The following is a 15,648-nucleotide window of genomic DNA, read 5'->3' on the forward strand; positions in this document are numbered from 1 at the left end:
GGGCTTCCAGTATGATTCTCTCACAGCTCTGCGCAGGACCTGGGGATGCAGAGATGAATGACCCGGTCCCGGCCTGAGGGGAGAGGTAAAGAAGCTGGAGCTGCTGGGGTGCAGGCAGAGGAGGGGGGCGCCGGTAACGCTGGGGAGGGATTTTGTTGTCTAGGTTCCTATTAGGAACTAATCAGACTCCAGGGGCAGAAGGAAGGAGTGGGGCTGGGGAGCCTGTCCCCTCCTCCCAGTAGGCTTGAGGACCCCAAGGGCCACGGCGGGCAGACATTTGTAAATGACCAGGAGGCCTGCAGAGTGCTGCAGGCTGGGCCAGGGCAGTGTGGCTCATTCCCCAGATAACTGACGGGACACATTCAATTCAAGGAAATATCTCTGTCTTGTGGCGCCATCTGGCCAGCCAGGTGGACAGCCTGAGCTGGGGTTCCGGGGGGGGTCACAGGTCCTGCCTGCGGTCCTGTCCCCACACCTTCGGCGCGGCCCAGCCCGGCCCCGGTCCCTCGGGTTTGCACCTGGCCGCACCTCCGCCATCCGCGTGGACAGGTTTCGGGGCGCTGACATTTCGGATCCCGGCTGGCCGCGGGGGTAAGGGTGGGCTGCGGGGGCCGCGGCGCGTTCTCAGAACCGTCGGGCAGGCGGGCCGCGCGGCTCAACACCGGCCTGGGCACCGGCGGGGGCGCGGCTCGGCGTGACGTCACGCGCCCCGCCCCCGAGGCCCCCGCCCACTCCCCAGGTTCCGGGCGGGGCGGGCCCGGGCCTGCCAGGGCTCGCCCGCCCCAGCCCCCTCCCCGGGGGCCGCCCCCTCCCGTCGAGCCGCGCCTCGGCCCCTCGCGTCCCCGCCCGGCGACGGACTCCGCCTGCGAGAGGCCGAAGCCGCGGCGGCAGCCGCCGTTGCCGCCATTGACGTCAGAGGGGCGGGCACATGACCCCGCGGGGACCAATCGCGCGGGCGCCGAGCGGCTTCTGCAATCTCTCAACTGAGCCGGCCCCCGCGGCCCCCGCCGCACACTCGCCCGCGGACGGCCGCCCAGACACACGTACTGTACACACGAGCGGGCGGCGGGGCCGAGACACGCCCGCCCGCGCGGCCCCCGCTCGCCGCCGCCGCCGCCGCCGCCGGGCCCCCGGCCCCCCCGCCGGCGCTGCCCCGCGTCCCCGCCCGCCCGCCCCTCCGCCGAGCCGGTCCGGCCGCCGCGAGCATGCATCCGACGAGCTAGGAGGAAGCCGGAGACCCGCAGGAAGGACCGAGCGCCGGCCGCCCGCCCGCCCGCCCGGGCCCCTCCCTTGCGGGGCGCCCCCAGCCCCACACCCCCCCACCTTCCTGGGGGGTGGGGGGGTGCGGGACGCCGACCGGGGGCCCCGCCGCCCGGGCAGCCGGGACAGCCCCTCTCCCCGCCCCCGGCCCCCTCCCCGGCCCGGCCGGCCGGCCATGGATCTGACCAGCACCTCGGGCGGCGGCGATTCCCGGCAGATCGAGGAGACCAAGCCGCTGCTGGGGAGTGACGTGCCGGCCCCCGAGGGCACGAAGATGGGCGCCGTGCCCTGCCGCCGGGCCCTTCTGCTGTGCAACGGGATGAGGTACAAACTGCTGCAGGAGGGCGACATCCAGGTCTGTGTCATCCGGCACCCGCGGACCTTTCTCAGCAAGATCCTCACCTCGAAATTCCTGAGGCGTTGGGAGCCGCACCACCTAACGCTGGCCGACAACAGCCTGGCGTCCGCCACGGTGAGTCGCTCTGCGCGGCGGCGCGCCTGCACCCCCGCGGCTCCCCTCGGGGCCCGGGAGGCGCCCCCTCCCACCGGCTGCCCCCTGCCTGCCGCTGCACCTGGAGCCCGGGGCCTGCAGGGCGCCGGGGGGCGGGAAGAACCGGGCGCCCCCCTCCTGGCCTGGGCTCCGTACTGGATCGTGGAATCCGAAGCTCTGCCCTGCCGGCGGGCTCGGGGAGACCCTTAGAATTATGGAGAGGATCTGGCCCACCCCGGACTGAGCATTTGGGTACCTCCGGGCCCAGCGCTTGTGTTAATTACGGATGGGACCTTGGGATAGACCCCCGAGGCTGGGCCCTGATGGTGGTGGGGTTCCCTTTCGGAAAGCACATCTGGATCTGCGGCGGATGGGAAAACAAAACAACCAGAAAAAAAAAAAAACAAACAAAAAAACCCCAACAACCACAAAACCCCAAAACCCAAAGAATTTCCAGAAGCCAGTTCCTTTCTTTGCTCTCTACCCGTCTTTTTCCTGCCCGGGCTGGCAGGCAAAACTGGGTGCTTCCCTTTCTGAAAAAATTTCACTGACACACTGGGAGGGTGGAAGTGGAGGGGGAGGGGGAGGGAGAGGGGGCAGGGGTCCTGGGCTATCTCCTCCCCACGGGGGGCGGTCAAGTTCTAGTGCGGAAGCTGGCCTGTGGGGTTCTGGTCTTGTATAGCCTATGCAGTATTGTATACGTGTGTTTTGTTGCTGGAGGTTTTATTGTGTTATTGTTACTGTTTTAAAATACATGGCTGGGACTGGGTCGCCCTCATGAGAGGGAGAGAAGTCATCGATCTGTTTCTGAAATCAAATCTGCAAGGTGGAGAGAGAGGGCTGCGGTGGGGTCGCAGCGGGGGAGGGTGGCGGGCAGGAGCCGGAACAGGATGCTTTGTGTTTTGAAAGGAGGGCAGTTTAAAGCACCAGCTCTGCTTGGGCCCGAGCCTTGCTGTGAGGGGGTCCCGTCCTCTATGGAGAGGTGGCACGTCTTCCCCAGAATGCACGCTCCCCTCTGGGGCAACCGTGATCCGGTTCACTAAGCACAGTGGTCGGGGCGGGGGCGCTGAATCTAACGCCTGCCCACACCTGTGCCAAGAAAACCCAGCCGGGAAACAGGGTGTCGCTTATATAGCATGTCACAAACGTGTAGCATGTGCAGACATTTCCCGGCATCCATGTTCCCTTGGCAGTGTGTCACAGGCCGTGACACATGCTCCAGGGAATGGGGAGGGGGAAAAGTTAGCAGAAGAAACCATACTCCTTGAAACAGCTCCCCCCTGCCCCCCCTCCCCCCCGGGGCACTGAAGCACACGAGGACTTTTATTCTGAATTTTGGGTCCGACGTACTCAGAACACCTATTTTTTCTTTCCTATGGGCACATTGGTGCAATCTGCAAAGGCTGCTTTCTCGGGGAGGATCCCTGGTTGCCGAGAAGCGGTCCAGTCCCAGTCTCAGGCTCGTGCACATTCTCAAACCTGTCCCGAGCCACAGGCCTCGGCATTTGGCTTTTCATTTGATGGAGGAAGAGCCTCAGAAAATTCGCCAGCGCGCAGTGTTTCAGATTCAGGGAGGAACTGGTGTCCTCAGTAGTTCCCTGCCTGGGGTCAGCAGCCTCCAAATCTGGCTTCAGAATTTTCCCCTGGCCGGGGCTGGGGGAGCTTTATTTTTCTTTCTCTCACCCCTTGAAGTGAAGGGGAGTTGGGGAGGAGAAGATGGCTGGGAGGCACAGTGACCCTCCGTGGGAAGGACAGGCCGAGCTCCCGTGCTCCCCCGGGAGAAGCCAAGAGCTGTGTTGTGCTGCCCACGGCTGGGGGAAGCCAGCTTTGGAGGCTCAAGGTGCCCCTCCCCCTCCCCAGTTTACCTCTGATTGCTCAAGAGGTGTCTGTTTGAGAGAGAGTGGGGAGGAAGGGAGCCTGAAGCCCTGCGCTGGCTTCTCAAGCAGCAGGGGCCCCGGCACCACCTTCCCCCGCCGTGGTGGGTGGCACCCTCGTCTCCTTGGGCCTCTCTGGAGAGGAGCCGTGATTTTCTGGACTGGGGGCCGAGGGCCATCCGTGGCCCAAGATTTGTCTCAGCAGAGCCTTGCTGTGGCGTTGGGAAGCGAGGAGGGAGGAACTACGTGCGAGTGTCCAATGGGCTGTCCCCTTTCTCCGCCTGTCGTTGGCGAGCCCCGCGGGCAGGGCAGGGAGTGTCCTTACATGTGGCCTTGGTGGGCTCGGGTGGGGTGCACGGCCCTCCCTGCCGGGGCCTGTGAGCGTGGAGGGGGGCTGCTGAGGCCGTGGCCTCCAGGGCAGGGGTGTGGATGGCACCACCACTGGGGACCTTGTCCCGTCCTGAGACACCTGGTTGTTGGCGTGTCCAGGCCCCCCACCCCGCACCCCCGCGGGAAGCAAAGCAGGCCCCTGAGGGGTTTCCCTGAGGCCTGGGCATTATGTAATCTCTCTGCATTTTAATAGTGCGGCCCAAGCACTCAATTGAGAACTGTGAGCCCCAACGAAGCAAAGGTGAATTGAGTGCGGTTCACTACAAGGGAAAGCCCCGTGTGGCCCAGCCTCGGCTGCTGGGTGTATCGGGTGTTCTGTATTGGTCGTAGCCTTCCATAAAGTGTACGTCATCCTTTTGTTAAGCCCTCTACACAGCTCACCTCAGAACCATCTGGTAATTATCTGGTTAATCGTGTGGGCTTCAGGCGCAAGACTCAGAGTGATTGATCTAGATTCAGACCCATAAACAAACCCAATACACCCTTTGCCCAAACGGTTTTCAGGGTCTGTCTGCACTGATCCAGTCGGTTGGATGGTAGTCAGAGCTACAGACCAGGCTTCCACGACCACAGCTGCATCAGGCCTGGGTGGAGGCGTCCGGGGGCTCTCAGTCCCACCTGGCAGGCGCTCCAGCTGGGTACACCCCCCAGGTGGACGGACGTCTCTCCATTCCCTGCCGGGGAGATGGGCTCAGCCTGGGGCCCCGGGGGGCCAGCGGCCTCACTCCCTGGCCTGGCTGTAAACTTTGCCTTCTCTGGGGTCAGGTTGGAGCTTGCCCCTGCGCCTATCTGCTGGGCCGGTTACTGATTAAATCCTTGCAGAGTCAACAGTGCCTGACATGGCCAGTGACAGCGCCGGGCCTGATGGACTCTGTGCTGGAGACTTTGGATCCAGAAGACTCATAAACAAAGGAGGAAACACAAAGGCGCCAGTGACCCGGCTGCCGGGAGCGGGGACTGGGAGGTGTCCGCCCCTCCCTGGGGTACACACGGCTGCACCTTGCCGGTGGAAGGGTGCATCTGCCCAGGCTGTGGCCTGGACGCCGCTGTTCCTCATTCCCCTTTCACGTCCAGACTTCCCAGTCCCCGGGCCTCCCTGGGCTTTTTGTGGTTGCCAACCATGGTGTCGGCTGTAGCCAAGAAGGTTCGGGTCCGTGGGTCCAGAATCCATTTTGCCGTTCTCGTGTCTGGGCTGCATTTGATCACCTGCTAGGCACGTTTGTCCTCTGGAGGAGGGCTTTGTCCGTGTGCTTTGTCGCCTCTGCACCAAAGAAGTACGAATCAGCTGATTACCTTTTATTTTACCTTATTTTTTCTAACATGTAGCAGGTGGCATCTCAGAATGGGGAGGGTCCAATCGGTCAAACGGGGGTCAGAGCACCAGCACAGTAGCCTTGACTTGTTTTTTCAGTTCTCACCACTCTGCTGCTTCAATTGAAACGCCTCTGGGCTTTCTGTTGTGGAAAGGAAAAGAGGAGTCACCTCAGTTCTCGTCGGTTTCTTTAGTCTGGTGCTTTCTTGGGGGCGGCAACCTTCTGAACTTGGACTTATGCTTACGAAGCGCCTACTGGGTGTCAGAGTGCTGCATTCATCCCGATGGTGGTTTCCCCTTGGGAATTGAAATCTGTGTCCTCCCGAGTAGTCGGAGGTCCCGTGGGAACTCGCCTGTGTGCACACGTACACGCGTGTTCGTTTCTCTCCTTTGTCACCTGCACCTCCTCCTTGTGCCCGTCCTCCCCGCTTTTGATTTATGGGATTTTTTTTGTGGCATAAATAAACACAAAGAATTTTTTTTTTTTCTTTCAGTGCCATTTGTCATAAGATTTTGGAGTATATCAAATTTGTTGCCCAGGTTACTTGTCTGATTGGAGGTGGTGGAGGGGAGGGGCTGAGACAGAAGCAGAGGAAAAAAATCTGAATTCCCTGCAAACAGCACACGTGGTCTGCCTTCCCCAGGCTGCAATAAAGAAGTGCATTTTAAGGAGGGAGTAGTTTTGATGCTGCCCTTCTCCTGGCGCAATCCGAGATGCCTTTTCTAGCCGCTGGCGAAGTGGTACCAGTCCAGGTTGAAGGTGTCTCACTTGCTGCTCACGGCTGGGCTTTGCTGCCGAGCTGGCTGGGGCTCCGTGGCCCACAGGTGGCTGCGTATAGTGTTGCCCGCTCCTCTGTGCCAACCGGGGAGCCCGCTGACTCACCTGGCAGTGGGAGAGGGCATTTCTGGGGCACCACGTCCGGTGAGGCTTAGGGGGAGCCTGGTGGCCGTGTCATCCTAAAAAACCGAAGCTCTCCGAGGGTGCCTCACTGCCGGCCTCAGCTTGGCCCACATGGATGGTATCCCCTTGGTGTTTTGGTGGAATGAACATCTGAGATGGTCAAGTTATGCCTTTGATTAAAGGTTTAAGTGAGATGAAGCTAGGCAGCCAGATGGTTCACGGCGTCTCCACTGTGGGGCAACACGACGGGGTTTGCTGCCATTTGCACCGGGCTCTGGATTCTGAGGTTACAACTTCCTGGCTGTGTGACTTTTGGAACGTGGCTTTGCTTTCCCTTGCCGGGGCTTGCTTTTCCTCCAAGGGGGTGGGATAATCCTACCTCATTTACAGGGTTGCTGAAAGGATTGGGGATCACTCAGACTAGCACCTAGCAGGACGGCCAGCACACAGTAGGGGTATGACAAGGGGCCTGTATTCCACTTTGTGTTTTCCTAATTACCCTGAGAGTGCCTCAGGAAATTCTGCCCAAATGCAAGGGATTATTGCTAGTTAAAAACGGGCAGTCTCTAGAGGAAAGTCTCCTGAGATGAGCCGTGCATTTGGGAAAGTTAGGGGTATTTAGTGGATCTGGTATGTGTGAGAGCAATGAAATTGTTGAAAGCAGTTTAAGAAAAATTTCTCAGGGGGCACAGTCTAGTTTCCTTTAAAAAAATACAGAACTCTTTTTTTTTTTTTTGAAAATTGAAATAGTAACATGCACATCAAATCAATTCAGATGGTACAACAAGGCATATAAGGGAAAATGAAGCTTCTGTCTTATTCCACGGGCCGTGGCCCCTAGTTCCCCTCCTCGCAGGCCAGCCCTGCATCCTTGCTGAGCACCCCGGGCATTTACGCACAGTTCTGTGCCGTTATTGTTCATTGGACGGTGTGTTTTGGCAGTCATTCTAGATCTGTGCCTGCGCACAGCTGCTCTTCCCTGCTGCATGGTGTTCCGTCATAGAGGGGCACCATAATCATATAGGTAGACCATCCCCTATCACTGGACATTTAGGTTAGCCCCAGGCTTTTGCAGTTTCCAACAAGACACTTTCCACTTTGATTGAGTGGAGTTGTTTGTGTTTTGATAATTTGAATGTTTTTTGCCTCCTTCTTTGGTGGTGGTAAAATATTTAGTCCCCCAGTGCTTTGCAAGGGTGAGCTGACCCTCCCTCAGGGCGGGGAAGGGCAGTGCTCCCTGGGGTCACTGCGGTCTGGAGTCATGCTTGGGTCTGGCTCACTGTCACTGGCTAGGAAGCCTCCTGAGGGTTTGGCCCCCCAGCCCCACCAGGACCTGGTGGGGGGCTCCGGCCAGTCCCGCAGACCTCTGCCCCAAGGACAAGGGTCTGCATGGCCAGGAGAGCTGTTTCCTGCTCCACCTGAGAGCATCGTTTTTGTCCCCAGGCTTCCTGCTTCCCCAGGATGGAAGCCAGGCCGCCTGGCCCCATGGTAGAGAAAAGGAGGAAGTGACAGTGTCTCTTCCCTGCTCCTGGCTCTGGTGACAAGGTACCCAGTGCCTTCAACGGGCCACCGAGGGAGGCCGTGTGAGGTTGAAAGGAAGCTCAGCTGATACCAGCAGAGCCCTACAAAGGGTGATGAGGCGTATGTGTGCGCGTGTGCGTGTGTGCGTGCGCGTGTGTGCGCGCGTGTGTGTGCGTGTGCGTGCGTGTGTGTGCGTGTGCGTGTGTGGGGGGGAGGTGTTCGTGTCTGTTGAGGCGAAGGGGCCACAGAGAACATAGTTTTGGTGCTGAAGTTGATCGTTGTGCTGAAACCGAATGTCCAGTAGCCATTTCTTGACACCTGCCACATACCGGTGTCTGGGGTGTCAGGAAGGTGGATGGAGGAGAACAGCCAGTCGCAGCAGAGGGGTCAGACAGGCAAGCTTGAGTCCTGCCCTTGCAGCGTCCTAGCTGGCGGGTGACCTTGGGCAGGTCACCTAACCTCCTTCCTTATCTGTGGAATTCGCATTCTGGGGACTTCCTTTCGGCATGATGTCAGGATTCGGTGGGGTGAGGCACGGCAGTTCATTCAGCAAATAAATATCACTGTTTGTACGCACTTTGAGGAAAACCAGTCCCTGCCCTCCTGGACTGGGGTAGGTGACAGACAATAAACCACTGAGTAAGTAATTATAAAATCCGTCTGGCCCCGGAGAAAACAAAGCAGTGGTGGGTGGGGTGGGTGGGGCTTGGGGACCAGGAGCCTTGCTACTCTGCACATGGTGTTCAGGGAAGGAGATGGTGTCTAGTGGGGGAGCATTCTTGGCAGAGAGGATGGCAAGTGCAAAGGCCCTGAGGCTGGACCAGACTTAGAGATCACCCAGGGGAGTGCCCGAATCTTAGTAAATGCTCTACAGTAGTCATCACCCCTGCCTTCCAGGAGCTGTTATCACCTATTAGAGAATATTAATGGGCACCCAGAGTATGCTAGGTGCTGGGCGTATAGACAGCTCCCTGCCCCCATGGAGCTTCCTTAGTTTCTAGCACTTCTGGGGTGTGTGTGTTTTATTTAACCCGCTCCCACCCATAGCGAAGAATAGCAGTGCTTTAAGAGACTCTTAAATTACCAAAACCAGCTCCCTTTGTCCATACTGTGTTACGACGGTTCTAGGACCTAGAACACCCTAATCACTGAATTCGCCTCAGGCTTTTTTCCCATGGGGAAGCGCTGAGGGGGGTGGAAGCGCTGAGCGCCGAGCGTTGCCCAGCAGCCGGGCTGGGCTTCACAGCCAGGACTCCCCGCACCCCTGGCACCTTCACTGCCTTCCTTTGTCATGGGTTCTGCTTTCCAGCTGGTATCAGATCGGGAGAGTGTATAAGCAGATGAGGCTCAGTAAACTCACTTTGGAGGGAAGCAGAAGAGCTGGATTCTCCAGCGCACTGGTGGGTGGGCAGGGCTGCGCGGGGCGGGGCAGCGGAGGCTTCCCTGGGGCTGGGGTCCTCAGGAGAGCGGAGAGAGCGCGGGAACGTTTCCTGGTGTCCCGGGCCAGTCCCAAGCTCCTCGAGGCCCAGAGAAGCTGCAGATAGGGGCACACAGCCTGGGAAAGCCCAGACTGCCGCCTCGTTTGGCTCACCGTCCTGCCCAGGTGAATGAATGTGCATCGCCTCGCGTGCTTGTGGGAGGCCCAGCCGGTGGTGGGGCCGGGCCACAGTCAGGGTGGGCTCACTGCTGCAACAGCCAGCCCCCAAACCTGGGGGGCTTCACGCAGCATAGTTTACATGTGCCTCGTGTCCCGGTCCGGGGGAGGTTTCTGCCCCTTCAGGGCCTCGTGGAGTCGGGGCTGGGGAGAAGGCGTGAGCGCCAGGCGGAGGTCCGGTCTGGTCTGTGGGTCTGGCCGCTCCATTGGCCACAGCTCAGTCACATGGCTACCCCCGAGTGCAGGGGAGGCTAGGGAACGGGGTTAGCTGTGTCCAGGAGACAGGAGGCCATGGAATGATGGCGACACCCACCCCAGGACCGTTGGGACCCTGCAGTGGTCTGGAGGTCTCCAGGGTACCAGCAGCAGAGCTGCTTCCCTGGAAAGGAAATTCAGACGGCGTGGTCTCCTCTGGCTCCTGGGTTTGAGCTTGGTGGCGGGTCAGGGAAGTTTGCAGTCTGCTCTCCGGTGGGGAGTAAAACATCTTCGTGAACCTGTTGCAAGGGATGGGGCAATGCGCTTGTGATTACAGCGACACTTACTGTCCCCCTGCTGAGTGCCCGGTACTGTGCTCCTTTAATTTTCCAGACAGTCCTACGGGGCAGCTGTTACTTTTCCCATTTTATAGATGTTGCAACGGAGACTCAGACAAGGAGAACTGGGAAGAAGTGGAGTTGAGAGGCAAAGGCAGGTCTGCCGCCACGCCTGAGTGTGTGTGTCCGTGAATATATGTGCATCTGTTGGATATACGTAAAACGATTTCAGCCTCTTGCAGAAACGTCTTAGTGGGGAATCAGTGGGCTTATCAGTTCAGTGTTTGCCGATGTTTGGCAGACATCCCTTTGTGAATTTGTCAAGTGAGTTCAGGGAACTGGTATTGGAAAGTGAATGCTAAGTATTTGTAAAGGGTAAGTGCCAGGTACCAAGTTTGTGAATTGAGTACCAGATGCTGTGTGTGCAAAGGGAGTTTCCCAGGTACTGCACTTGTGGAGTGAGTATCTCCAGGCACCGGGCTGACAAGGTGAGTGTTCCCTGGTACTACGCTTACAAAGTCAGATGACCCTTTGTTCCCCAAAGGCTCACAGTTAAATTGGGGGACACTTCAGACTAGGATACACTGTAGCAGCACACATCCTCAGAGAGATCTGTGCCTTGTCCTGCTGTTTGGAGGGGCCAGGTGGTTTCAGGAAGGACTTCGTAGGAGAGATGCATCTGGACGGACAGAGGTAGGGCTGGGGACTGGCAGAGAAGGGGCTGGGGGCCAGGGCTGGGAATGGGCAGAGGGCCCGCAGCAGTGGTTGGCACCGTGAGAGCAGGTAGGGAGAAAGATGGAGGCAGGGTCACTTCCCAGAGGGGCCCTCGAGGTCAGGGTGGGATTCACGTGCGAGCCGGGAGGGCCCTGATCATGACGCAGACGGACGGGGAGCGGGCCGCCAGCTGGGAGCCCGGGATGCCCCTGAATGGAAGCTTCAGGAGTGCAGGGATGTGAGCCCCCCGGCCAGGCGTTAGTCACAGTAGTGACCACTGCAGCAGTGGTCTTGTGGCCACTCACGAGAGTTTGTTTGCTAGGAGCTGGGCTGGGAAGTCACACCGGTGGCCTCTGTAACAGCCCAACAAGTTGCTGTCGCTCCCTGCATTTTACAGATAGGGAACCCTGAGGCTGTGTCTCTCAGCAGATGCTCTTTGGCCAGAGGAGTGGATGAATGCGTGAAGGAAGGAATGAATGAGCTGCCGCACAGGTTCCGTTGGGTGGCCCCTCCTGTTGGAAGGGGTGAGGGAAGAGCCACGTCCAGACCTTCACCCTCTGCGTCCCTGGAACCCTGCGTGTCTCTTTCACCTCCAGTGAAGGACAGTGCGTGCAGTGAGCCCTCGAGTTGCCCTGCAGAGCTGACCTCGGGGTGGACACAGGCCCGCGGTTCCTGGCCCACTGCCGGGTCCGTGAGGCCGCTGCCACCAGAGGCCTCTGGTGCTTTCCGGATCCCGGGCCTGAGCCCTCCGCTCTGAGCTTTGGCTCCCAGGGCTCCCCTTCTGGAAGCTTCCTTCCTGGAGGCCAGGTGGGAAGGCCCCACCCAGCCGTGGGGCTTGGGAAGGTGGCGCCATCGGGCCGAGGCAGGGCAGCTGTGGTGCCCTGCCGGTGCCCTTAGTGGGCTTTCGGGCCTGGGGCCTATGGGGCAGTGGGAGCAGGGCTGCCCCGCTGGAAAGAGGAGCAGTGACTCTGACGTCTGCCTGTTGCTCCTGTTGGGTCGCGTTTCACCTGTGGCCGACACCTGCCTTGACGGTGGGAAGGTGAAAGAGCTTGACCCGTCCCAGCAGTCTGGTGGCTACTGGGCTTGGGGGTCAAAGCAGGGTCAGCCTGCGGGGTCACACAGACCAGGACGGGGTGGAGGTGACTGCGGGGCAGTAGCGATCATTTCCTCCAGCCCCCGCCGAGCTTCTTGGGTGTATCTGTGCATTTAACCCAGCCCCCGAGGCTCCTGTTTACACTCGGGGAAACTAAGGCGCTGTGAGTTTCAGGTTACATCACTGCAACCCAGACAACCTGGCTCCAGAGCCAGAGGCCTGCACAGAGCACGGCGCCTCCTTGGTGGCTTCGAGCACGGGGACCTGGGCAGCGAGGAACAGTCACCGGCAAAGCTGTGAGAACTACAGCTAGCGCTCGCACAGTCTTCTGTTCTGAGCCTACACGTGGATGAGCACTTTTCTTTTATTGCAGTATAGTTGACTTAAGAATATTATATTAGTGTCAGGTACACGGCATAGTGATCCAGTGTTTTTACAGTTTACACTCCCTTAAAATTTATGACAAAATAATGCCTGTAATTCCCTGTGCTGTACAATATGTCCTTGTTGCTTATCTATAGTTTGTATCTCTTAATCCCATACTCCTGTCTTGCCCACCCCCCACTGGTAACCACTTGTTTGTTTTCTGTGACTGTGAGTCTATTTCTGTTTTGCTCTATACATTCGTGTTATTTTTCAGATTCCACACGAAAGTGACATCTACAGTATTTATATTTCTCTGATCTATGTCCATTCACATTCCTGCAAATGCCAGAATTTCATTCTTTTTTTATTTTATTTTATTTTTTTTTTGCCTTACGCAGGCCTCTCACTGTTGTGGCCTCTCCCGTTGCGGAGCGCAGGCTCCGGACGCGTAGGCTCAGCGGCCATGGCTCACGGGCCCAGCTGCTCCGCGGCATGTGGGATCTTCCCGGACCGGGCACGAACCCGTGTCCTCTGCATCGGCAGGCGGACTCTCAACCACTGCGCCACCAGGGAAGCCCCATTCTTTTTTATGGCTGAGTAGTATTCCATTGTGTATGTATACCACATCTTCTTTATCCATTTGTCTGTTGATGGACATTTAGGTTGCTTCCATATCTTGGCTATTGTAAATAATGCTGCTGTGAGCATTGGGGTGCGTGTATCTTTTCGAATTAGTGTTTTCTTTTTTTCCGGATATGTACCCAGGAGTGAAACTGCTGGGTCATACGTAGATGAGCTTGTTTAAACCTCCCTCCCGATGCACCTGTGAGGTATTGCTGTCATGGTTCCTGTTTTACAGATGATCAAACTGGGGCCCAGAGAGATGAGGTCACTACTTACCCAGCTAGTAGTGGTGGAGCTGGGATTTGCACCCAGGCCATCTGGCTCCAGAGAATAACTGCATGTGGCTGTGAGCCCGGCTCAGGAGCAGAGGCTCAGGAAGACCCAGGGTGGCCAGGGCTGGCTCCCTGCCGAGCAGGGGGGCCGTGCAGAAGGCGGGAGGGTGGGGACAGAGTTGAGTGTCTCACCCTGGGTGGTTCGGCCGTCTTCCTGCAGACGCATCTCTGGGACATCCGTGGTGGAGGTTTGCTTCTCACCTGCCCCTGCTTGGTGTTGGGGTCGTGAACTCAACCTCTCGGAGCCTGTTTCCTCGCCTGAGATGGCCTGTCCCTGAGAGCCGGCTGTGATGGCTCGGTGCAGGCGAGCATGGGGTCTGGAGCCCGTCTCAGAGCGTGGCTGGGCTCCCCCCACCCCTCGGGGCTCTGGCTCGGCCCCTCTCCCCTCTGCCGTGGGGAGTGCTGCTGGCCCCCGGAGCCTACCCTGACCCCCAGTTGGAGTAAGGGCTTGCTCCCTGCGAGCTCCAGCTGGGTGGTGATTGCCTCTTTGCCCGTCTGTCTCCTCTACCAGCTATTCGCCTCCGTACTTGTAAAAAAATAAAACAAAAATAATCACCCAGGGATGTTGATGATCTTAACAAATAAAGAAGGAAAAGATTCTCCCATAATCCCACCACCCAGAAAGCACCCAGATGCACACTTTGGGGTAGAGCCATCTCTGCTTTCTTCCTGGACGAGTACGTGTGACACACATGATCACGTGCACAGCGAGTAGGGCGAGGTCTTATTCAGAAGTGCTAAGCCATTTTCATACATGATCTCAAAGTGTGTCCCCTTTGGCCCTATTGATCTTGGGCCCTAGATCTTACTTGGTGGTGGGGGCCGTCCTGGGCTTTGTGGATGTTGAGTATCCCTGGCCTCGGCCCACTAGATGCCAGCACTCCGCTCCCCACAGTGTAACAGCCCCAAATGCCTGCAGATGTTGCCACAGGTCCCCTGGGGGGCACATCACCGGCTGAGAACCCCTGTGGTGACTTGGCTGATGTCCCACCTACCCTGAGAGGTCCCGTTTGATGAGTAGCCCCGGCTGCGGGCTGGCCCGGGGGAGAGCTGGGAGCCTGTGCTTCTGTCTGCAGTCACCTTGCCTCTTTGGAACCTGGCACAGAGGTGGGAACCGAGAACTGCGTGGGGCTGCAGGAGCCCAGATCCCTCTGTCTGCTTGGCGCAGGCCGAGAGCCGGCAGGGACCCTGGAAGGAAATCCTGCTGGCCCCAGCATTAGCGAGCTTCCCACACCTTTGACCCCTCCTGTCGGCTCCCCTGCTGTCCTGATGACTCAGGACTTCAGAGATCTGGGTTGTTGGAAGGGGAATTGCTTCGTGCCACTGAAAAAGAAGAGAGGAAATTAGCATTGGGAAGTTTTGGTGTGAGGAAAATGACTCTGAAACCTGCTTCTCGAATCCTGTTTGAGTGTTTTTGGGGGGATGGGTGCAGCGAGGAAAGGGGGTGGGCTGTGGCGGGCAGTCAAGCCCCACCCAAGGCTGTGCATTGGGTCCCTCTGCTTTTTGGAGCTAAGTGAACCATACCACCAGGAAAGATACAAAGAGGAAGCTTCTGGAGTATGTGTGGGCCCTGCCAGCAGGTGCAGTGAAGGTGCGAGGGTCTCAGGCCAGAGACTGTTGCAGAGGGCAGCGGTCTGGGGTTCTTCTAATGCCCCAGTGGTCAGCAGGGCGCCTCTGGGCCGGGACAGCCGAATGCTGGTGGATCTCAGCCCCTGCTCGGCCCGGCTGGGCAGTCTCGTGTCGGGCAGGCAGGCCCTGCTCGGCATTCACCGCGGCCTTGCTTGAAGGGGTGTGTGCTGCGGACTGGGGGGCCGCAAACACTCTGCCCCCACTTTGAAACCCAAGGTGGAGGTAGAGGCGCCAAAGACCCTGCCTTCCCAGGTCAGTCCTTCCCTAGTGGGTGGTGGGGGGCAAAGTGGTTTCGAGCTCTGGCCAGAGTTTTTGGATTCAGACACTTCATATTGGACCATGTAAGTAGTGGTGTGATCCAGCTCTCAGTTTTCTCATCTGTAAGCTGGGGATAATCGTGGCCGCCTCCCAGGGTTATCCGAATCATAAAGGAGCTGCTGCACACGTGGAAAGCGCTTGGTGGTGTCAGGCTCGGAGCCAGTGCTCAGTCGATGCGCCTCATGACCACCAGCTCAGTCCTGGCTGCTGCTCGGCCCACTGCGTTCCCGCCTCTGCTCGACTGTGAACTTCTGGAAGGCAGGCGTCTCATCCAGCCGTACCCGATGGCAATGCAGGCTTCTGGCTGAATACGGTTGCTTGATGTATAGAGGCCCCAGGCGTCCTAGGGACAGAAAAGGGTCTCACGTTTTGCTGGAAACCCCGGCCCTGCCTGGCGACCTCGGAGCCGTTGGGAGAACCTCCAGGGTGTGCTTGTGACCTTGGGCACCGGGACCTGGAATGGACCACAGTCCTGGACTCAACCCCAGTCACCGTGTCCCCGACTTGGGCAAGATAGAAACTGGCAGTTGGGAAGATTAAGACATTATTGGTGGTTTTCGCCTCAGCTTTCAGCAGCAGTGCTTGGGAAATAAGATTTTGATCTTGGAAAATATGATTTAAAAGCAGAATTGAAAGT

At 58.4% G+C, this 15,648-nt stretch overlaps 1 protein-coding gene across 1 annotated transcript in view; it reads left to right on the forward strand.

Annotated features, from left to right (window-relative positions):
- The first annotated feature begins 1,435 nt into the window (after positions 1-1,435).
- CMIP (c-Maf inducing protein) overlaps positions 1,436-15,648 on the forward strand; it is a 234,070-nt gene continuing 219,857 nt past the window's right edge. Inside the window, exon 1 of the mRNA XM_065898949.1 lies at positions 1,436-1,732. Within this exon, the coding sequence (XP_065755021.1) occupies positions 1,436-1,732 (297 nt within the window). The remainder of the gene's footprint in view (positions 1,733-15,648) is intronic.

The sequence above is a fragment of the Phocoena phocoena genome, chromosome 20 (assembly GCF_963924675.1).
Source record: "Phocoena phocoena chromosome 20, mPhoPho1.1, whole genome shotgun sequence".
Lineage (NCBI taxonomy): Eukaryota > Metazoa > Chordata > Mammalia > Artiodactyla > Phocoenidae > Phocoena > Phocoena phocoena.